Source organism: Cryptomeria japonica, chromosome 6 (assembly GCF_030272615.1).
Source record: "Cryptomeria japonica chromosome 6, Sugi_1.0, whole genome shotgun sequence".
Lineage (NCBI taxonomy): Eukaryota > Viridiplantae > Streptophyta > Pinopsida > Cupressales > Cupressaceae > Cryptomeria > Cryptomeria japonica.
In genome coordinates this window covers 593333014-593358665 of record NC_081410.1, presented here as the reverse complement: position 1 = coordinate 593358665, position 25652 = coordinate 593333014, and the positions used below count along the sequence as shown (strand labels likewise).

The following is a 25652-nucleotide window of genomic DNA, read 5'->3' as shown; positions in this document are numbered from 1 at the left end:
AACACACTATTTTCAAAATGTGCTAATTCTCCCACTAGGCAGATTTGTGCATTTTGGATTTTTAAATAATGTCATTGACCCTTCAACATCTTCAATGAATACACTATTTTAGGGTCAACATGTGCTAATTTTCCCACTATGCAGATTTGTACATTTTGGATTTTAAATAATGTTATTCAAAGATATCATGCTTATGACCTTTCAACATATTCAATAAGCACATTATTTTAGGGTCAAAATGTACAAAAATGAATTATATTTGCCTTTTGATGTGAGGCTGACCTTTCAAACTGCTATCAAAGTAGAAAAGGAAAATACAAAATAGACGCCTGAATAATGGCTTTTCTCACTTTAGTTTGATCTGGTGTTCAATTTTTGAAACTCGGATCATTTTACTTGCAAATGTAAATTATACTAGAAGGCCAAAATTATATTGGGGATAATGTACAAAAATGAATTATATTTGCCTTTTGATGTGAGGCTGGCCTTTCAAACTGCTATCAAAGTAGAAAAGGAAAATACAAAATAGACGCCTGAATAATGGCTTTTCTCACTTTAGTTTGATCTGGTGTTCAATTTTTGAAACTCGGATCATTTTACTTGCAAATGTAAATTATACTAGAAGGCCAAAATTATATTGGGGATAATGTAAGTTAAATACTATTAAGGCTAAAATTATATTGGGGATGGTAGGGCAGAGAGTGGGGGGCACAATGCGGGGGAGTGGACAAGGCTGGGGGGTAGGAGGGCTGGGAAGTTGGGGAGGAAATAATCATATTGACAGTTCCATTTGTTAGTTCCCCATCATCCCCCAAAAAAAGAAAGGGCAGAGAGTGGGGGGCACAATGCGGGGGAGTGGACAAGGCTGGGAAGTTGGGGAGGAAATAATCATATTGACAGTTCCATTTGTTAGTTCCCCATCATCCCCCAAAAAAAGAAACATGTATGGCACATAGAAAACTACATTGTGGGAAGAGCAAATTAAATTCATCTGCAACAGCAGTAGAGTTCTACCAAAATGGATTATACATAAGCATACAGTCAAAAATAACTAGAACAGCTAATATGGATTTTTATTTGACAGTGGTATGCTAAATGTGCTTTCCCTGGGTGGCTATTGCCAATAGAAATGAAATCTGATACAACAATGTTCTCTGCACCCAACACAGAAACCCACCTTGATGTTATAACAAAGTTTCTTGAATTATTTTCTTTTGTTCTTTGTCATACGTCTATTCTACCCAAATCTTTGGTCACCAGAGCTGACAAAGTAACTTCATAACCTTACCTTTTCCACAAAAAGTCAAACCCACAACTTTGAGGTACTTAACAAGTTCCTAAGTGCCAACTTTTTCTACATTTTTTATTCAGTAACTGCACTAATAAATGCCCAAATCATAAATACAGGTCAACTTTTGAACAAAAAGTTATTTAATGCAATTTTTATTTTATCACTCAATGATACAACTCTATATACTCTATTCCGCTCAAATCTACAAGATTACTGAATCACTGATTAACTAACTATTAGCATCAAGTTTTGTTAAACAAAACACAATATTCTGCTGAGAATTTTGAATGAATACTATAAAGCATAGCATGGCTATCAGATCTCTAAATTATCAGTTGCAGTTCCATGATTGTCAGCATCAGTAGCCCATGGAGATTTATAATCCCGCTTTTCACTTCGTGTCAGGTAAGACTGTAGTAAAGCTGTGGTGCCAATGGTGACTGCCACAGCTATCGAACCCCAGATCCATCTCTGTCTTTTCTTTTGTGTACGCCGGCGTCTGCGTGCAATCTCTGCAAAACCATAACATTATTATTATTACCAAAGCATATGCTTCAAATCCATGTGTAGAGGGATGATGCCTGCAAAATGTAATTCTCTAAAACAGGTAACAAGATTTTTTCCAAGACCAGAATAAGAAAATTGAATGAATCATAAATTTCCAGGGCACCCAAGTCCCCAGGACAGGGAGGTGTACTGGGCAAAGACACCATTTCTTTTTTAAAAAGTGTCCAGGAGTACTGGTAGATATCAGAACTTGAAAAACACACAATGCAAACGCAATTTCAAAGACACTTGGAATTCAAGAAAAGAGTATTTTTTACAACCTTGGAAAAAAAAGAATCTGGGAGTATTGATAGATGCCAGAACTAAACAAAATGCAAAAGCAATTTTAAAGACACTTAGAATTCAAAAAGATCACATTTTTTAAACACGGATGAGATTATGCCAGGAAAGATAGTTGATTAGGGTTAGGTAGTATTAATTAGGGCTACTTTGGTCTATTTTTTATTTTCAGGTGTCTTCCCTCTTTATATGATAGACTACTGTCCAAATCAGGAGTGGACAAAAGTCCAGGGGTATGGTACAACACAATTATTAATCATGGATCACTCTACATTAGGAATTGCAGAAGAACAGCACACTTCTCAATTCTAGAAAAGAAAATTTCTCAGTAGGAAAAGAAGAGAAAGCAAGAAGAAGCTTGCCTCCTAAGATCTGAAAGTGTTCTCATTTGAATGACATATTTATTTGTTGTTAGCCTACTTAATTAATCTACTGCTTCTTGTCTTTTTACTTTCTTTCGGCAACACTTTTCTTTTTTGCATCCGTAGGATGATTTTAGGGTAGGTTCTAAAATTTAAACCATCAAAATTTAGACATATTTTAAATATTTTTAGGTATCCACTTTGGTGCCATTTGTTTAATAGTTATTAATGAAAGCCAAAAAGCCTGCAATACAACAGACATTTCAATTTATAAGGACAAATTAAATATCTTGCACCATATTGAAATCCCCTTAATATTCTGAGCAGGACCAACTATCCTTGGCCAAATCAGTGATGTTTCCCTACAAGAACCCCAAGACAAACCAATAAGAAGACCAAGGGAGGAAACCAACTATAAATAAAAGATTGTGAACCCTGTATAAATTTCATGCAAAGAAGCCATTAAGAAAAGACAGCTGAAACCTGTTAGAAAATTATGATGCTGTATAAAAGAGTACTCTATGTTACCCCGCAACAAAGCTCTTAAGGATCTATATAATAGAATATGACTCATAATCGCCTCTGTAAAGCCTTTTCTAACTAAGTTACTGGTCCTGGTACAGGTTTAGGTTCGGGTTTAGGGGTTCAGTACAAATTTTATTTTTGGGGTTGGCTTCATTTAGGGTTCATCCATGTAAAAACATATAATTAAAAAATATATACATAATACATATTTAAAGCCTCAAATCAAGAATATAAGACATAATATACATAATTGATATTTCTAAATATTTTCAGGTATAGTAATATTTATAAGCTTTATACAATATATAATTAAATTAGTTATAATATATAATATTATAAAAAATTAAAATTTAGTTCACAACTATTAATCTTTTTTAATTATTAGTAATATTAGTAATAATTTATTTAAATAAATCTTTATTATTAAGAAAGTGTGGAAGTTAGCAACAGAATGCATATCTTCAGTCTCAAAGCAAAGCGGGTGCCACAATCAAAATTAATTGTGGATCTTGTCAATTATAGTAGTGGAGTGGATTTTGTTTCCGACTGTGGCATCAGAAACCAGTAGGTAGAAGTTTGGATAAGCTTTAATTGGCTAATGGAATGTAAACAGATGTGATATCTATGTGGCGGCCATGGTTGGGCCTATATGTACCCCTTTATTTTGAATTTTAATTTGTTATAAATCTTCACAACTTAGGTTGTGTTTTACAAGCGAAAAGAATAATAAATTTTACTAACATAATAATTATTATTTTTTCCAACTTGATATAAAAAAATTGAAGTTGGTTCACACCAGTATAAATTGTTTGGGCTCAGTAAAGAAAGCAAATTAGTTTTGGTAGAAGCAATGGAGTCAGGCTAGAGCAGTGATGGAGAAAGCATTATTATGAGTGTGGCTTCTTCACTTTCGTAGAGGGAACGAAAGAGCAGGACTCCAAAATGAAGCGAGGAAGAAATTAAAGTGCTTGCTCGAATCCACGCACATTTCAACCTGCTATTCAGCCGAGCTCGGCATAAAAAAAAAAAGGCAAGTCCTAGCACCAAATTGCCAATGATTTGAGTGTGTGAGAGGGCAGCACAAATGTACAAAACAAAATGGGCAAATCTCATGCACAGCTATCAAAATTGAAAAAAAAAATCTCCAAATTCAGTGGAATGGCAAGTGACCAGGCAAAATACATCCCCAATGTGTCCGAATGGGTTCATCTGGGACGGGGCCCAAAACAGGTTCGAACCAGACTAGGACCCAGGACTTTCCCTGGATGAACAGATAACATAGTATTTTAATCACATAAAATTAATAATCCTTAAAATTAGAATATATTTTCCATTTCAATTTTGGCTACAGTTGTGACTCCAATGTGTAACTTATAGTCTTATACCATCATATTTTGGTATAAAAGCAATTTTTGAATGATATCAAAGCCAATTACAAAAATGTTGTAGAAAGCCTTCTGGGTATGGAGAGGAAGATAAAAAGCATTATGTCCACAAAAAGATCATCAAGGAGCAGGTGGTTCCATAAGACATGAAGAGGAAGTTGAGTACGACTGGGTAGATTTCTTGGAAAATCTACACAAAATCTGCAAAGACTCGTGACAGAACGTCCCAATCCATGCAAAGATGTCAAACTAGTGACAGATTCTACAAGTCATGTAATGACACTGCGAAATCCTACAGGTGGTGATCCCCCAAGCAGCAGAAATTCTCTAGATGCTTCCTTTGCAAAAACTATAGTCAATTGAAAAACTATACACCACAATTTAAGTCAAAGCCATGATGCAATCATATGCTTTAATGGATCAGTGTTACTAGTTGTGAGAATTTGCCAAGATCTAGAGGCAATGGAAAGCACAAAATAGAGAGACAAAATATATGATAGGAATAAACTGTATTCTATCAAGATGAAAATACTGATCAACTGGATCATCAAGCGTTACATACAATGAATATAGGTCTGCCTATATAGGCAAGGCCATATGGATGTACGAGCACACAATCATGACATGTGGCTCAATGAGAAACAAGGGCAGGTAAGAAATACTAAGGGTAGGTGGGAGAAATAATATAATATTCCACATGAGGTGGAATGTAACAACAAGATAAGATCAACAACATAAAAGGTGGAAATTCTCCTACACACACTATCCCAATGTGGCACAAACACCCAACTGTCTCATACCCAAACTACTATTAAATGCATGTACTAAGTAAACTTAAGTAAAATGTAATAATATCCAAGATGAATAATTATTTACACCAACACCCCCCCTTAAGTGCAACTTAGGGGAATGCACTAAAGTCTACAATGCAACTAAGCAATGCAAGATGGGTCCTGGCTACAAGGCCATGTTAGGTACCCATGTACATATGCAAATGCAATCTCCCATAAACGGAGAAAGAGAGAAACCCAATGGAAAAAAACTCCCCCCCAAAAGAGAGATGAATGTACAAAAGACTCTCAAAGAAGAAGGACAAAACCTCAAAGAGGAAAAAGTCCCCCCCATAAGAGAGGAAGGAGAAGTCAGCTGACCCCCCTAATGAGACATCCCGCACCCCCAAGAGAGCTCGCAACTGCTGGGACTTACTCTCGGTGAAAGGTTTGGTGAATATGTCTACAACCTGCTCCATTGTAGGACAATACTGCAAATCAATGACCTCTAATTGCTCTGATACCATGTGAGAATTTGCCAAAATCTAGAGGCAATGGAAAGCACAAAATAGAGAGACAAAATATATGATAGGAATAAACTATATTCTATCAAGATGAAAATATTGATCAACTGGATCATCAAGCATTACATACAATGAATATAGGCCTGCCTATATAGGCAAGGCCATATGGATGTACGAGCACACAATCATGACATGTGGCTCAATGAGAAACAAGGGTAGGTAAGAAATATTGGGGGTAGGTAGGAAAAATAATATAATATTCCACATGGGGTGGTGGAATGTAACAACAAGATAAGATCAACACCATAAAAGGTGGAAATTCTCCTACACACACTATCCCAATGTGGCACAAACAACCAAGTGTCTCATACCCAAACTACTATTAAATGCATGTACTAAGTAAACTTAAGTAAAGTGTAATAATATCTAAGATGAATAATTATTTACACCAACACTAGTGAACACTAAAGAACTCAGCCCACACACTAAAAAGATTAATTTTTTACTTGGGCTCAGACTACGCAAATTATTGGCTCTCAATAATGATTTCATAAAATAATATTTAGCAATGATATCTAGAAACTTTCTATAAGGAATAATGTTGCTAGAATAAGACTAAGCAAGCCTTGTTTGTGCCAGCTCAGACTGGGACTCAAAGGATTCACCCAGGACGGAGGAGTTCCTGTAACCCTGTGACAGAGCAATTGACTAAAAATGCTAGATGATTGAAAAAATTAAAGTCGTGTTCTTCATTAAACTTAATATTCACAAAAGATAACTTTTGCAAAATCAAAGATGATGTAAGACCAGTCTTGATGTGGTGAAAAGATCTCTTTATGCAGTAAGACCAAGAGGACCAACTGCCAATGTCAACATAGTTTTAAACTAGCTCTAAGCTAAGAAGCAACGACATATATTAAGTTACAACATATTCATTTCTAATACTTCTTACAAAACTTGACCCAGCATCAAATCCTTGATTTAGGAATTCAAACAAATTAACATTTTATTAAACATTGCTAACGGAAAAGATTATATAGTGATCAATTTCCCAAGACATTACATTTATACATATGAGAATGCACGAGACTCATTGGCAACTACAGAAATCATTTTACAAAATAGCAGCGTTCTTTTTTTTTCATTTGATTAATGTTATGCCCTTATCTCATTAAATGTATTGGGATATGTGAAGACAAACTAGGGCAGGCATTACTATTTTCTTACAACTTTGTTAGTTCTTACATATATATTAATCATTGAGTTAGCCTAAGTGATGAATACTGCCCAATGATTCTATATATAGGAGGTAGCAAGAAGAAGTTACTCGTCATATTATCAATTATGTTCTTAGTGTAAGACCTTTGGAGGTTGCTCCCTCAAAGTGGCTCTGCTTAATAATTATCTATTCTGCTTTATTCAATTATTTAGTCTGCCTTTCTGCCATAGCAATCTTCGGGAGTTGTTATAAATATTGATGTATTTCTATTTGTGCAATAAGTAGATTGAAATTCAAGGCAAGTGGCATCAGAGAAGAAATTTTGGGCATCATTTCTGGCACAGCAGATCTCTTTGTCAAAGCAATTGGCAAATATTCCTGGTAAATATTCATTTGAGGCAATTTTCCTTTGTGTTTTAAATCTATCCAAGTCGCAAACTTGTTTGCTTATCAAAAATAAATAAATAAATCATGTAGTAAGAATCTGGGATTTTTTTCTGCACTAACAAATCTAAGGAAATGTCTGGAATTGGGATTTTGGCCTTTGGGAAACATAGCAGTAGTTGGATTTGTCTCAATTGGGCAATTGCAAAGATAAAAAATTTAATACATATTTATTTCCATGTTACCTCCTATTTCAGGTTTTTCGGCAATGTGCCCAACATACCAGTCACTGGAATCATTTTGATGCATTTATTACAGTAGTAAAAATTACTAATAACCTTTTTTCTGTTAGTGAGTTTCACTCAAGGAAAGTCTACATTGTCTGCAACACCAAGCAAGACTCCATCCAATTAAGCAATAGAATCTGAAACCAAAGCAATCAAAAAAGAGCAATCACTAAAATGGAAAAGCCAAATTGATGATCTCAATCAGAGTTCCCAAACTCGCCGCGAGTCAGGCGAGTTCGCCGAGTTGGCGAGTCGAGCCAAGCTCGGCGAGTTTTGCTGACTCGGGACTCGGACTCAACGAGTTTTGAGTCAGGGGAGTTATGGCAAAACTCGCCGAGTCCAAGCTCCAAGACTCGGCCACGACAGGTCAATGTTTTGACTTGTTTGACAAGTTAGTCTCTCTGTCAAGATTCATATATGGAATATAACATTTAAGTATAATACTTTAAGTTATATTCCATATATATTGTTAGGAAGTTTGAGAGTGGTTTCGGACCTCCATTAGTTATAATGCAAAATCTAGTTTTTGGAGGATCCTTCAAATTTCCAGACTTAGTCAAATTTCAGGCCATTTCAGGATCAGGATGACATTCCAGACTTTTAAGGCAAGTTCACTCTGACCTTGATGTAAGGGACGAGACCTAGGAGGACACTATGCATTCAACCAAGGTTTGATTTAGCAACTTGAAGCGTGACCAGATAGTACACAAAAACCCTAGGAATGATCTAAATAACCCCTAATCACTCAACTGACCTAACCTCCTTCAGTCCACCTTGAGGAGATCCACCTGAATTGATGACCTTTGAGAAACTCAATCCCTTCAATGCAAAGGCTAAGACACTAAAACGACCAACAACAAAACTAAAAGAGCTAACCCTAGAAAGCAAAAAGTGGGGGTCTTCATTTGCAATGAGGCGATGTGTGAGTACCTCACAACAAGGATGTTTCTTAAAATTTTGAAAAAAAGGGGGTGTGTTGGGGACATTTCCTACCTGTTCCCACATCCCAAAAAATCCCCCCATGGGGCACAAGGTTATTTTTGGCAAGGGATATGTCTTTGAGGAGCATATTTTCAAACCCTTATGGCCTCACAATTCCCCCTTCCATCCAACACATATATAGCCTAAAAACTAAGAGGTCCAAGAAAGACCAAGGTCAACTATAGTCCCAAGGTAAAACCTAAGTTCAACAAGCACACTATTTAATGCTACCATACACAAGCACTCCTTACAGTTTCCAAGTGAAGATGTTCACGATGTCTCATGTTGGTGCTCCCAAAATTTCAATTTGGCCAAAGAAAATACTAAGCAGAAGCCCCAAACAAGTAGATACTCTACCAGCATGCCTTTCATGGCATAACAAGCTAGCACACATTACAATTGGGCTTTATTCAATAATGAGTGCATGAAACAAGTTTTAAATTGTTAAAAAACTCTTAATTTCAAGGGTTTTTTATTTTGCCGAGTCATTGCCAAGTAGTTGCCGAGTCATAGCCGAGTCACGAGTCGAGTCGGCCTTGTCGAGTCTGAGTTTGGGAACTTTGATCTCAATAACATGACCTCAGGTCTGAAAGTCTTGGTGACACAGATTGGCGACAGCAGATAACAGCTGTTCGCTTCAAACAGTCAATTAAGGGACAGAAGCAAGTCAAATGCAAGGAACATGGAGTTCTTGCTCAAGAAATGCTTCTCACAACAAGATCATTGTAAGAAAGGAACTGGCTTTGGCCATATGTAGTTTCTGTCCCAAAATTGATAAGCACAAATTTGATGGTTCATTTCCTCTGATATCAGTATCCCGAAAGAAGCAATTATTTGGTTGTAGGTCTTCATTTGGAAATTGAGCAATTTATTTGGTTTAAAAGTCTCCCAGAACATCACACAGGAATTGTACGGTCTATATTTCAGAAGGAACTGGTCAAACATTATGATAACTATAGTATGAGCAATTATTTCAAGCAACTAGGCTTTAAGCCTTCAACAGAGAGGCATAGTTGGAGACTACATTCAACAATTTTTAACATTGAGCTTAAAGATAAAGAATCTTTCCAAGGACCAAAAATAGGATCTGTTTATGAGGGCTTCAGCATGCAATTCAGCATGAGGTACAGCTTTTTGAGCCTACAACTATATGTCAGGCTATGATTAAAGCTTATAGAATAAAGGATAAATAGCTAGCACTTAAGAAAAAATTATTTAAAGGTTTTTAAGATCATAGGACTCGAGCATCCCACCATTTATTAGATTGACACCTCAACGAATGGAAGAGAATAAAGCCAAGAATTATACTTAACAGTAACAACAAATACAGTAGAGGACATAAATGTGCAGAAAAGAAGTTATTCTACATTGAGAGAGCAATGGATGCAGAGGATCTGAGGAACAGGATCTTGAACTGGATGATGAACAAGAAAAGCCATTGAAAAATCAACCAAATGTTTCTTCTACTGCTGTATCAGGTATCACTATACCATAGATGCTCAACATAAAAGGATTTTTGAAAAAAAATTTTAAAAATCACAAGATTAATTGATTCTGGTAGCACACATGACTTCATTGACACCAAGCTAGCAGCTTGTCTAAATTCCTTCATTTTATGATAGTCAATGAGAGTACAGTCGATTGTCCAGGAAAATGTCAACTTCAAGATATAGGTGGGTGATTACAAGCTGTACCATGCTTGCCATTCCAATAGGTAGTGCTAATATAGTGCTAGAAAATAGGTCACTTACTGCTTTACAGCTGTTGAGATGAACTTCCAAGACCATTAGATCAAATGGCCAAATAATAGAGCTTTGAGGATTACAGGAAAAAATCCAACAAATGATAATCTCCCATATGATGATAAGGTTGTTAAAAAGGGGTCATCAGAACTTGTGCCTTAGATTTCAACAGCTTTAGGCATACCACTAACAGATACTTTGGTGTTTTTTGGTGAGATGCCTAAGGGTCTTTCTTAGAAACAAGATCAGTATCAGTTTATGTACCTCTTTCCAAGGAGCCACCCACCCAACATCAAGCCTATTGCTATCCATATGTTTAGACGAGATTGAAAGGATGGTCAGAAAAATGCTCAAGGCGGGATAATTGTACATAAGAAAAATGACTACTAATGCATATACTCAATCTATCATGAGCTCAATAAACTCACTATTGAAGATAAATTTCCTATTCCTGTCATTGATGATTTGTTTAACAAATTAAATGGCATTGTCCTCTTGTAAAATAATATATATTTGTATGGAAACCCAACCAAAATAAGATAGATTTAACGTTTTTCATCTTGTTAATTTAAATTGAAATATACTTGTGATGCACACACTGAAAATTTTATTTAACAATTTATTCATCTATTTGTATACACTCATTGAATTTTGTGTAAATACTGTTTATATGGTATGAAGTTATTGAATGTATTTGCAGCAGCATTATAACAAAAATTTCCTAACTTTGACTCAAATGCACCGCTTCCCTACTCATTGTAAAATTGCAACTAGTTGTGCCTTCTATGTGTTGATTGTAACTAGGGTATAGGGGTTCGGATTGCCTTAAGGCAACATCCGAACCCCTTTAGGACTGGGTCCTACCCTAACGTGACCCTATCCTAAATACCACGCTAAAACACACCAATTAAATATTAGCGTCAAAATAACATTAGCACCTCAAATATCAAGGAGGCCGACTTACAAGAAAGGGCCGACTTTAATAAAGTAAAGAGGCATATAAGTAAAGATCATTTTGCAAGTCAATATCATCAAGTTCAATTAAATCAGAATGCAAATTAGCTCTGCTGTGCGAACCTAAGGAAGAGGGCGAATTATTCAGTTTGGTGTAATATTGTCCAAGGGGGCATAGCATATCTTGAGGCAAGTCATTGAAGAATACAAGGACAGATCTGATATGTGAAGATCAGATTCGAGCTAAGTATTGTACTGTTATTTAGAAGAGAATATATAATCTGACCTGTGGGTCTTTCATGCTGGGTTTTTCCTCCTTGGAGGTTTTCCCAGGGTATGCTTGTTTTTCTTCTATCATATTTCTGATTTATGTTGTCTTACTAAGTTCTGCAAATCTGATTACAATCTAGGGCACAATTTAATGCATGTTGGTTCACTAAACTACTGCAAATCTAATACAAACCAGGGCATAATTAAATAAGATAAATCTGGTTATCATACCTAGGGTTTAAATTAACATGGTATCAGAGCTCTAGGTGTTACTAACTTCTGATTTTAACAGATCAACTGTTGCATATAGCTGTTGTTTGTGTTCAGATTAAAGATGTCAGGTTTAAAGGCTGAAGATAGGCTTGAGGGAGCCATTGACTTTGCTGCTTGGAAAGTTTGTATTCTGTTGATCCTTGAAGAAAATGACCTACTGAAATTTGTAGAAGAAGAAAGGCTGTCTCCTCCAGAAGATGCTGAAGAGCTGAAACTGTTCAAGAAAGATTCCCTCAAGGCTAGAAGGATCATAATTGAGTCCGTCAAGAATCATCTTGTCACTGTCATATCAAAGTTTACATCTGCCAGAGAAATGATCAAACACTTGGAAGGGATCTATGAAGTCAACAATCTCAGCAGGGCTCTTGCCCTAAGACAGCAACTTCTACACATAAAAATGAAAGAAGAAGACTCAATCATAGCCTACTTCATGAAGATCAATGAACTAAAGGACAAGCTAAGCACTCTTGATTGCCAAATCTCAGATAAAGACCTTGTTATGATTGCTTTAAATGGTCTACCAGATGAATGGGAACCATTCATTCATAGCATTGGTGGAAGAGCTGATCGTCCCAACTTTGAGCGTCTTCAATCTGATTGCATCGAAGAGGAATCTCAAAATGTGGTAAGAGGAAAACTCAAAAACTCTCTCAAAGATAATCATGTTCTCTTATCTAAATCTAGGAAAGGTGGTCATTGGAAGAAAGAAAAGAGAAGCAAAGATTTTAGATCCTCCTCCTATGATCCAAGGAAAAAGTCAAGAGATTCCTCTCACATTCGTTGCTTCAGATGTGATAAGTATGGTCACTATGCCAGAGATTGTCAAAATGACCCAAAGGAAAGGGAAGCTAACTTAAATGAGGTTGTCGAACAACGTGAAGACTACCTTCTTATCTCTGCTCTTTCCAGCAATGTTCCTACGGATAGCAATTCGTGGATACTTGACAGTGGTGCCTCCAGACACATCTCAGGATTTCGTGAGCATCTCTCAGATCTGATTGAAAAAGACACCAATCTTCATGTTGTAATTGGTGATGATGCTCGATACTCGGTAAAAGGTTCTGGTACTACCTCTCTAAAACTAGATTCTGGTATTTCCTTACAACTCTGTGATATTCTATTTGTACCTGGTATTAAAAGAAATCTCATTTCTATTTCGGCTTTAGAAGGTAAGGGTTTGCAAATAGCATTTTCTGAAGGGAAAGTACTCGCTTGGTCTAAGAAATCTAACTTCAAATCTGCTCGTATTATTGGACATAGATGTGATAGTTTATATAAGCTTGCAGCCAATCCAATTCAAGCTCTCATTCATGAGACCCCTAAATCATGCGAGCTATGGCATAGAAGATTGGGTCATCTTCACTTTCAAGCTCTTCCCACTCTTGGTAAAATGGTCAAAGGTATGCCTAATCTCAGTTTATCTCATGATGATGCTTGTAAAGGTTGTGCAATGGGTAAGAATGTAAAGGATCCCTTTCATAAAAGCGATAGTAGGGCTAAAGAAAGGTTAGAGCTTATTCATTCAGATTTATGTGGTCCCATGTCAGTTGCATCTCCTAGCGGGTTCTTATATTATGTTATCTTCATAGATGATTTCTCTAGGAAAACATGGATCTATTTTCTTAAATCTAAAGAGTCTGAAGAAGTCCTAAACAGATTTAAAGAATTCAAAGCCTTAGTTGAAAATACTACAGGAAATCGAATTAAATGTTTGAGGTCTGACAATGGAGGTGAATACACCTCAAGTAGCTTCTATGACTTTTGTGTTAAAGCAGGAATTAAGAGGGAGTTTTGTGTTCCCTACAACCCTCAGCAAAATGGAGTTGCTAAAAGAAATAACAGGACCATTGTTGAAGCTGCAAGAGCCATGATTCATGATCAAGACTTGCAACCTTTTCTATGGGCAGAAGCATCCAAAACCGCAGTTTATATTCAGAATAGATGTCCTCATCAAGTCCTAAAGAATGTAACACCTGAAGAAGCATTTTCAGGAATCAAACCTGACATCAGTCACCTAAGGATATTTGGAAGCCCTGTGTATGTTCATGTGCCTAAAGAAAAACGAACCAAGCTGGATCCATCTGGAAAGAAAGGCATCCTAGTAGGATATAGCGAATCTTCCAAAGCTTTCAGGATCTACATTCAAGTCAAAGGTATGTTGAGGTAAGTAGAGATGTAACCCTTGAAGAAGATATTGCTTTCAAAAGATCTAAAGGTTCATTAATCAACAATGATGATATGATGATGGAAAAACAAGATTCAATTGTTGATGCTAACCCTAAGTTACAGGAGGAGTCTACTGATCTCCCAGATCAGGAAGTTCAGAATGACTCATCAGAACCCATGCAATCTACCGATATACCTCAGGATATTGTGGTCTGCAAGAAGAGACCACTCTGGGTTAGAAATACAATTCAAGATGCTGAAGGGTTTGCTGCTCGCAGAGGAACCTTCAGAAACAGCAAGAGTGTCCAAAATCACACCAACTACATTTCTGTGATGTGCAATATAATTGAGTCTGAACCCCACAATATCGGTGAAGCTATGTCCCATCATGCTTGGAAATTAGCCATGGATGAAGAGTATGGGTCTATCATCAAGAATGATGTCTGGGACATTGTACCCAGACCCAAAGGTAAGTCTGTCGTTTCCTCTAAATGGTTGTTTAAAATTAAACATAACGCTGATGGTGGTATTGAAAAATATAAAGCTAGGTTTGTAGCTCGTGGCTTTTCTCAAAAAGAAGGAATAGATTATGAAGAAACCTTTGCCCCTGTTGCTAGATATACCTCTATTAGGTCTATAATAGCTATTGCTGCAGCCAAAGGTTGGAAGCTATACCAAATGGACGTTAAGACAGCCTTCCTCAATGGAGTCATTGAGGAGGAAGTCTATATTGAGCAACCAGAAAAGAGATTCTCATGTTTGCAGGTTGAAGAAAGCCTTATATGGGCTCAAACAGGCTCCTCGCGCTTGGTATGAAAGAATTGATAAGTACTTACTAAGTTTAGGGTTTTCCAAGAATGATGTTGATGCTAACATTTACTTGAAAATTTATAATAATGAGATGCTTATTTTAGTTTTGTATGTAGATGATTTATTTCTCACGAGTGAAAATAAATTAATCATAAGATGTAAAAATGAATTAGCCTCAGAATTTGAAATGAAAGATTTAGGTCTAATGCACTACTTCCTAGGGTTAGAAGTATGGCAAAGGGCTAATGAAATCTTTCTAAGTCAAGGAAAATACACTATTGATATTTTGAAAAGATTTAGAATGATAGATTGTAAACCTATGCGTACTCCTATGGAATCTAACTTAAAGAAGTTAAGTGTTTCTGCAGCTAACTCAGATTTTGCAGATCCTTCTGAGAATAGACAGTTGATTGGCTCCCTGATGTACCTAGTCAATACTAGGCCAGATATCTATTATACTGTGAATGCTCTCAGTCAATTCATGAGCTCACCGAAACATGTTTACCTGGTTGCTGCCAAGCACATTCTAAGATATCTACGTGGCACGATTGGTTATGGGCTGAAGTATACACTTAATACCCCAATCCTCCTGAAAGGCTACTCAAATTCAGATTGGGCAGGAAGTGTCAAGGATAGGAAAAGCACTTTAGGCATTTGCTTCAACTTGGGCTCTGCAGTAATCTCTTGGGCATGCAGGAAGCAATCTTCGGTAGCATTAAGCACTGCAGAAGCTAAGTACATTGCCGCATCTATTGCATCCAGAGAAGCAGTGTGGCTCCGTAAGCTTCTTGTTGGATTATTTGGTCAAGTCAATGATCCTACCACCATTCATTGTGATAATCAAAGCTGTATAAAGATGTCAGTAAATCCTGTATTTCATGATCAATCCAAACCTGTGGAAACACACTATCATTACATTCGGGATATGGTGCAGAGAGGCGCCATTCACCTAAAGTACATTAGCACAGATGAACAAATTGCTGACATCCTCACCAAACCCTTATCCAGAGTGAAGTTCGAGTACTTCAGAGATAGACTCGGTGTCATGGAAAACGGAACCCTGATTGAGAGGGAGCTTCAATCTCAGTGACTATTGGTAGCACTTTGAATCATTCTTTGCTTGTGTGCAAGAATGAATTGCATCCAATCTATGCTTGTGTGCTAGATGGATAGTTGTAATAATGTAAAGACCCACTGGTGTATTACACTTTCTATGCTTGTGTGCTAGAACCATCCTATGCTTGTGTGCTAGGTGGAAGATGTAATTCTATGCTTGTGTGCTAGATCCATTCTATGCTTGTGTGCTGGATGGAACGTGAAAGGTTCAGATTATGTATTCTCCTCCTCCCTAGTTAAGAGGGAGTGTTGATTGTAACTAGGGTATAGGGGTTCCAATTGCCTTAAGGCAACATCCGAACCTCTTTAGGACCGGGTCCTACCCTAACGTGACCCTATCCTAAATACCACGCTAAAACACACCAATTAAATATTAGCGTCAAAATAACATTAGCGCCTCAAATATCAAGGAGGCCGACTTACAAGAAAGGGCCGACTTTAATACAGTAAAGAGGCATATAAGTAAAGATCATTTTGCAAGTCAATATCATCAAGTTCAATTAAATCAGAATGCAAATTAGCTCTGCTGTGCGAACCTAAGGAAGAGGGCGAATTATTCAGTTTGGTGTAATATTGTCCAAGGGGACATAGCATATCTTGAGGCAAGTCATTGAAGAATACAAGGACAGATCTGATATGTGAAGATCAGATTCGAGCTAAGTATTGTACTGTTATTTAGAGGAGAATATATAATCTGACCTGTGGGTCTTTCATGCTGGGTTTTTCCTCCTTGGAGGTTTTCCCAGGGTATGCTTGTTTGTCTTCTATCATATTTCTGATTTATGTTGTCTTACTAAGTTCTGCAAATCTGATTACAATCTAGGGCACAATTTAATGCATGTTGGTTCACTAAACTACTGCAAATCTAATACAAACCAGGGCATAATTAAATAAGATAAATCTGGTTATCATACCTAGGGTTTAAATTAGCACTATGCATGTACCAACGAGCTCCCATTTTAGTTGTGCCCTAAAAATATCACACAACTGCAAAATTGCAAAATAATAAAATATTTTGCCATTTGGCAAGTTTTGAGGGTTTAAGGAGTTGGTGGGAGACTGATTAAGGTTTCAGATGCAATTTAAATGTGACTTAAATGCAAAAGAAAATGTTGAAAATTGCAGTCCGATTTTTTTTAAGATGGGATTTTTCTGGAGAAAAAATTGTCCCTGTGACATATTCACAAAAGATCAGGTATAATAGGAATTTTTTGGACATTTTTGATTAAGTGATTTGGTCTTCAAGATCCTTATGAATCACTATAATCAATAATGTGCAATTAGTTGGCTGTTTGAGAATGTTTGCAACCATACACTCAAAAATCACTTTACACCTCAATGCATTAAAAAATATGAAGTAGCATTCTCTTAAGATAAAACAAACCAATTACTTATCATTAAGAAAAATTCCAAATAAAAGCATTGACATTTGAAACATCAGATTCCTCCAACATTCATCGAGCTTCGCAACAAGCCTACACTCTTACATAATGTTCTAATGTCTATAAATATAGTTAAATTAGTTTGTTGTGAGGCTTATACAAGAATAGTAAAGGACGTGGCAGAGACATGTGCTAGGTATAAATTAATCAAAGCAAAAAACAGGAAATCCAGAAAAAAAAAACTAAGAGATAACTGTATCCAACATGGAATCTTAGAGAAACTTAAAGCAACATTTTGGCCTACCAAGTGCGCATCTACCCTAGAAAACTTGTGAAGCACCATTCGAAGGAATTCAAATAATTTGAATTATAAAAGACTGTAAATTAGTAAGATGCTTTTGGTGGCCATCAATGGCTCAAAACCTAACTCAATTTTTCGATACTCCTACTTTATCTAACAACCTATGCTAACAATTAACATTCTTGAAAAGTTAAATTCAATTTTTATGCAAGTAAAGATATAGGGGCCAAATCCCCATGTTTGGTGGCTCACTGACCACAGAAAGAGGAAAATGCTGTGTGACAATTAGCTAACAAAATTAGAAAAATGATGGTTATTAACCCATGCAAGAAAGCTATCATCCAAGCATATCTTAGATTTCCTGCATCTATTGTCTCCAATCAAGCAAGCTCCTTGGCCAATTTTGGCAAACAGTATGGTCTCTGATTCACACCATGAAGGGAAACATGACTCTTCATCCGTAAACAAACAGTAACTCTCAGACTTATCAATTGAACTGTGGTGCAACAACCAATAGCATATAGCCATAGTCACACACTAAAAAATCAGTATCCCTATATTCAGCTTATAGCTGCAAAAAAATTGAAATGAATCGAACTCATGTACCACCTTTGAAAATTGTGACTAGGATTCTTGTCAAATAATCCAATGGCTATAACCACAAAGGTGTTACATTTAAACCTTAATAAGAAAAATAAGCACAAGCATTTTCATGATTACTGAAGAACAAGCAACAGCAGAGACTGCAGCATTTTAATTATTATTGAGCAGAACAAGCAAGTGCACAAAAAAGTATCAAAACATTAGAAAGGAATTAGAAAATTATGAAGTCCAACTTGTCAAGCATCGACCTGCCTACCAATTATATTTTGGAGGAAAATCATTTTGCATTTCTTACGGGAGATCCTCCAAGAATGAGATTGGAATGTGAGACCAATTAGACATGGCAACTGTTATTAATTTGGATCAAGATATATTTTACTTTATATAAGGAAAGGCTTCCCAAATGTGCTAAAGTACCAAAAAATGTCCTCATAAAAAACAAGAGCAAGTAATCCCAATAAGGTAGCATTGGGTCAGATAAACTTGATATAACAAGGCCACTCTTGTGACTGAACATGTGGTATAGAAATCTAAATAAAAAAGTCCATGTGTCCATGAAAAGAGTTGGGTACCAGTAGTCCCTAGAGTAAGGAACTCTGGTCAACGATCGGACTTGCCAACATCAGAAGAAAGCTCATTGGACCAATCCCACAAATGTCAGGGATCTTTGGCATAACATAGTGCTCCAGCTTGCTGACCTCAGCAAAGCACATGAAAATGCAGATTTTGTCAATAAATCAAGTTGATAATGAACTTCAAAATGTCTCAGACTTGCCATGTATGTGCCAATAAGATCTTGAAGAAAGCAATGGCTAAGAAGAAGAGGGCAAATCACCCTTATGTATAAAAATGTGAGAATTTGTTAAGGAAAGATGGTGAAAAATATTAGAAACTTATTAAGATGAAGATGAAAATTGATCTTTTAGAGAGTTTGAATTAATTTTTATCTTGGACTCAATATACCATCAAGGTTTGCAAGTTGTATAGAACACAAGCATCCATCATATTTCAAAATTTATTTTAGTTTGGCATTACACTAAGGCTTTAGGTTCATGTATGTTGTGATTGCTTGAATTACTTACGCAGTCCAAACGAATGAAATACATAATTTGATATGAGCACAATTCAATTTAGCTCAGTGAAAAATAATAAGAGCTAAAATGTGACAGTTCCCCTGGAAAACGAGTCATGTAGGTAGCCTGTAATCCTTGACCCGCCATAGTAAAATCTAGGCCAAGTGTATTAGGATACAGCAATTGATTATCCTTTCAGGTTGCAGCACCCTTTGGTATTGGCCAATTTTTGTATCAGCCATAATCACATCCATTTGGCAAAAAATCTACTACTATATGAATAGAGTATGGCACTAATTTAGAAAATCCTAAATATGGCAACAATGGATGGTGAAATCATGTTAAGTGATGAAAAAGATGAATTTCTAAATCTTGTTTATATGTTGACAACAATAAAATTATCCTGTCTTATTAGACTACGTTTATATTTCAAGGACTTGTGCCAGTGTAAAACTTAAGAGGCTATAATATACTTTGAGCCACATATTTTTTGCTACTTAAAAGTTATAAATCCTATTTAATGATAACATTTTCAAAACAAAATAAGTGCTTAAGTAGCAAGTTGAAGGGTTCACTTACCAATGGCTTCTTGATTCCTTTGAGACATTTCATGATTGAGCACCTCATAGTACTGCAGCTTGTCACGCAATCTTGCAATTTCACGATTTTTTCCTTCAATAATTGCCTCCATCTCTTCCTCCAGCTCAGCCCTAGCTGAGCCCCTTCCAATAGCTCCAGATACCAATCTTGCAACAATAATTTGTGTGCAGATTACATCAACAGGGCTCTCTTCCAAAGGCTGACTTGGTGAACCAATTCTTATGGAAGGAAATGATAAACCAGCAACTGAGAACTTCTTTGCCATCTCTTGCCACTGGTTCTTCATGTGAGTTAATGTTTCTTCTGCCACCTTGCATCGTTCCATCTCTATAGAGAGATTCTGCTTTAAACGGTCAAGTTCACTTTGTAGCATTGTGTTATATGACTCTGAAGTCTGTGATGCTGCATCTTCAGTGTAAATATCTGCATTTAAAAAAGTGATCAAGCAAATATTTCATACTGATTAGGTACATCACTTTAATCACAAATATCAAATATTAGCCAAAATGATCTATAGCAAACTTATATGTGATCTCCATTCGTAATTTGATTAATCTAACTGTACAAATTTCTGTCTGCAACAAGTACTTTGCTTCAGCATCGATTGTCCAAAGTTGAGATTAGTGAACTTTTCTGTAATGTCCTCTACTAGGAGGTTGCCTGTTTCCCAGTAATTAACATACATCATTATGCCTTAAATTAGATTATTAATACTAAGGAACAACTAATATCCATGATACAAGTGATAATTACCATATTTTAGCCCCCAATCCTTACTCCTTTCCTAATCATAAATCCTGATAGAGGATGCGAAATTACTTTTAGGGTGCTAGGAAACCACCTCCGCAAATAGGCCGAAAGGTTTCAGGAACACCTGTCCATACCACCTCTTGGGGCTCATCCATTTTGGGATGGAATTACTCCACCTTTCCCTTAACAAAACGAACCTACGCTCATGAGGGGCAATATAGAACGACAAAGGATTAGGTCCTTAATATGCTAATCTCTCATTTATTATATGATTATATAAGTAAATTAATAAAAGTAAATATAATTGTTATATAGATCTGATTACACTATTACTAAGACATAAAAAACTAATAAATGTATATATATAAGAACAAATGAAACATGTTGTATTATAGGCCATGCATATGCCCTTATTCCTAATTGAATTCAAATATTATATGATTGTAAGTAAGTATTTAATTCATAAGACGGACACAGCATACCAATCTGCTGTAATAGCAATGATTGCCAGTAATTTCATATTATCTGCCTGTAAATTAATATGATCTGCAGAGAGTATGATCTGCCCGTAATTGATAATGACCTTCTCTTCTCCAAATGATTTTCCCTTATGGTTTGATGTTATTCTTTTATATCAGTAATGACTCTTCTCAAGGAGGTGCCCGTTGGGAAAAGATGCCCTTTTGACCATCGTATGTCTTTAAATAACTAAACTGCCCCTTCAATTATCGTTGCCCTTAGTTTGTCTTGTTTGTTTGTCTTGTTTAATATAATCTTTGTTTACTAATTTTAATTGCTGACCATATTTTAATTAGTATTATTGTGAATGCTGCTGATAACTTATTATTAATAAATTCCACTCTATCACTACAGTAATGGAATCGCTGCTCCACACTAACCACATGTGCCCTGGTGTAGTAATCGCTGAATATATGTTGTCCTAAGCATTGGGGTTGGGTTGAAAGGATAGATTCAGTATCTGTTTGCCTTTGGCTCAATCAGATTACAGATTAAGGAGACAAATGCTTACAGGCTGCTGTAAGAAACTTGTGAAGTCTTATTTTAAAAGACACTTTTCTGAATGTATGTATAGATGTATCTTATTAACTCGTTCTTCTTTAAGGTAGGTTGTGAGGAGTGTCATGGCGGAGACATGACATTATTTTGTTATAGTCCTTTAAATTCTAAGGTAATAACCTTACACTATTAGAGGAAAACAACCAGAACAAATCCATGGGCACATGCCATTTTAATTCTCAATGCAAACTAGTTTTTAAAGAATTTGGTTATTGAAGGGTGACATGCATTTGAGAAAGATTAACTGCAAGAACACATGACATCCTTATTTCTAAGTTTAACAAGTTTCTGGGTGATAAAGAAAGGTACATCAATCTCCTGTAATTATTAACTATTGACCATTATAAATATCATCACTCACTCTCTTGGGATCAGTCAAGCAACTGACCGAAAACAAAAAAGCAAACATCATTGAACTTGAAGGTGTAGAACAAAATTTCTACTCAGGCTGATGTACCAAACCCAAAAACCTGACATGTTGCATTAGTTGAGAATAAGCACCGATGAAAGAGAGGGCTCAAAATCAAAGGGGTCTGCTGCTAGAGTATAAAAAAAGAGGTGCTTCAACTTCCAACTATTAGATGGGGCATTAACGAGCAGAAAAGAAAGGAAACACTAAAGATCAGGGACAATAGGCCGATTTTACCATAAGAAAAAAACTTTCAACTTTCAAGCTAGGTTACCAGGTTCGCCTCTGGGCCCCCCTGGTACGGGTCCGGGTTCGACCGGGTCCGTGGTACGGGTCCGGTTCGACCTAGGTTCGACCAGGGTTCGAAAAACCCAGAGTGAGTTCGACCCTGGTCGAACCCAGTCGAACCCGGGGTCAAACCCAGTCGAACCCGGGCGGACCCAATCGAACCTGGGCGGCTGGGCGGCCCGTAAAGTCAAAAAACAATGCAAATTTAAATTTTTTTTTCAATTCCGCCTTGTAAAAAGTGAAAGTTATAACCTTAAAAAGCAGAAAATTAGACGTCTTACAAAAACAGAAAACTGATGCAAGCCATGGAGTTCCGTGTGGGTTTGAAGGTTGTGATTTGGTGTTGGCAGCGGAGGCGCTGCCCCTCGGCCCCGCCCTGTACCGCGACAGGGAGCGCGCCCTGGGCGCTGCCCCGGGACCCTGCGAGGGGCACTGCCCCTCGACCCCGCAAGGGGCTCTGCCCCTTGACCCCGCTGGGGGCACTGCCCCCAGACCCCCACAAGGGGCGCTGCCCCTTGACCCCGTTGGGGGCGTTGCCGGCAAAATCCAGGTCCTCAGTTTGAAAAATTAAACTTGGATGTTCTTAGTTTGAATCCATTTAATGATCAAACTTTAAATTGTTGAAAGTTGAAACAATGATACTTGAATATTTTATCATTTTGATATTAGACTTGATGTATATGATGCTGTTATGGTATGATCATGATGCTACGATTACAAGTTTATGTTGGTTTTGTTGTTTATATGATGCTATGTGACCTGCTAATCTTAATTCATGCTTATAGGTTGCATATATATATAATTTACATGTTTTTGTACTAACGAACCCAAACCCCTTTTCAAAATTTTGCCGTACCGGCATACCAGGTTCTTCGAACCCGAACCGGTGCCCGAACCCGAACCGGTAACTTAGCTTTCAAGCAATAGGTTCAGAAGAATGAGGAAAGTGGCATCAATCTTTTACCAACTATCAACCCATAGATATCATTGTTTACATCCCACTATTGGGAAAAAGCCCAACATGGCACGTCAGCCATGAAAATGGAGTAATCAAAGGAAGCACTAGAGAGAAAGGGAAAATGGTAATTTAGAAAAACATCAATTGAGGTATTGTGACAGTGACGGAAATTAGAACTTGACTCCATAAATTTAACAGTGACAAAAATAAAAACTTGAAGTTGAGTCCAAATAAATAGCCTGTAGCAGTACCACTTGGTGAAATGAACAAAATTTCAAAACAATCAAACAAGAGATAGTTCTGAGTCATTTGATAATAGAATATCATCTTTCATAAAGAGAACATTGCAGTTGTTCACATCCACAACCAAGTAAGCGCAGATGAATGCATTATGGCAGGTCATTACATCCATAGCAAAACAAACAGCAACACAAACGACAAAAATCATGTAGAACAAATTTGGTAAATAAAAGCAAAGCCCCAAAAAAGAGTCAAGACAAAAGGAACATATGAAATGATGAGATGTTATGGCCATTAACTTCCCTCTGGTCATACGGCTCTGTAGAACCTATCAATAATCAAGGTATATTTCCTTTGTTTGGTTGACTGTTTCTCAAGGTACCTAGTTCTAAAAATTCTATCAAGGCATATTTACTTGTTTGTTAACATGTAACTTGTTTAACAGATCGTTTCCTGGGTAACAAGTTTGCAAAATAAAAATTTTGTTTTTGTTTCATTGTCTTGATTTATGATTTCATGTATTAGGTTATCATTACAAATGACTCTGTAATTCGGTAGAAGGCAAAATACAATAACCCTTGCATGTAAGACTCTTTCTATGGTTAATGAGTTTGAAAATGAAAATTTTATTTTGTTTGATTGTTGATAGGATTGCAAATGTCTGTGTAATTGGGTAGAAAAGCTAAATGCAATAGAAACAACATTTCAAGCGGGCAAAATAAAATAAATACGAATTTCCATGCAAGATCCTTACCTTCCATTGCATCAAAATATTCACTTTGCCCAGTCTGTGTACTAAAATTGTAGCTCCTCCTAGACCTCGACTCCGCATCGCTGCTGCTCGCAACACTCTTCCATTCATCCACCTCTAAAAATTCATCATCACAATCACTCTCTTTTTCCTCTTTCAGCCCAAAATTATGACGAAGTCCTCCCACACCCAAAACAGAATCCTCAGGTACCTCATTCGCCATACTGTCTCCTGAATCCAAACCCCCGGCCAAAGTCAAGTATTTATTTTTCACCGTAGTTTCGACAAATTCCGGGCCATCCGAAACCGCAATAGCTTCGCCCTCAACAATACTTGTATCGTTCTCACCTTTTCCCTCGGTTCGGTTCTCCTTGGTCCTGGGCTCGAACCCCTTCACATCTTTCACAACAAAAGGCACCCGCCTTTTGTGATCAACGACATAGGGAGAAGGATTAAAAGACGTTGGATAGTCAGGAATAGGGGTTCTCTGAGGCGTTGCGTAAAGTGACGGTGAAATCACATTCTTTGGCTTCTTCGAGGATTTATTTCCATTCTCATCTTGAACCTTAGTCTTGCCAGACGCGCTGCCGCTATTATTTCTACTGCCATTATTATTACTAGTAGTAGGCTCTAAAATCCTGTCCAAGGCAATAACAGAAAAGGTGGGCATTTTTTACAGAGAAATTTATCTGTAAAGGCGAAAAGGCATAGCAGCACCGACCCCTGGGGTTTCTGCTCTTACAAGTATTCTGCATTCGTCTACGCCATTAAAATTCTAAACTTGTCGCTTGCAGCTCAAGCAAACTTCGTGACTTTGTTCTCGTAAAGAGTTTTGAGAATATATATCGTAGAGCGAGGGGTAACCCCGGCCTTCGCGAAAATGCTGGCACTTCAAGATTCGAACTCTAGACCTTTATTTCCCACCCTACCCGGTCGAAGAATCCATAAAACCCTAGATAGATGAAGAATCAAAAACGGAATTCTGAGGAGGACTAATTTGATTTTTCATGTGTGGTGATACTTTTTGGGGGGTGTTTTAAAATCTTGTTACCTATTACGATTTGAACGAAATTTTTTAAAAAACTAATTTGATTTATTTTTATTTTTATTTTTTTCATGTGTGGCGGTATTTTTTTGGGGTGAGTTTTTAAATCTTGTTATTATTACGATGTGACTAGTTAATATTCTTGACCAACAAAATGGGGAGATTCTGGCTGTAAGGAAGGAATCTTAGGAATATATGTGAAGTTGAAACGTGAGGCTCATTTTATTTTATTTTAAACGCATTTCATGTGGATCACGTTAGTATATTGAT

The 25652-nt window shown here is 36.8% G+C and overlaps 1 protein-coding gene across 1 annotated transcript; it reads right to left on the bottom strand.

The window, feature by feature from the left end:
* Window positions 1-1427: 1427 nt before the first annotated feature.
* Window positions 1428-25363, bottom strand: LOC131036253 (uncharacterized). Its single transcript, XM_057968100.2, has 3 exons — window positions 24341-25363; window positions 19844-20287; window positions 1428-1803 (listed from the first exon to the last, which is right to left on the bottom strand). The coding sequence occupies exons 1-3, from the start codon at window positions 25005-25007 to the stop codon at window positions 1607-1609; spliced, it is 1308 nt and encodes a 435-aa protein (XP_057824083.2). The 5' UTR covers window positions 25008-25363; the 3' UTR covers window positions 1428-1606.
* Between the last annotated feature and the right edge of the window lie 289 nt (window positions 25364-25652).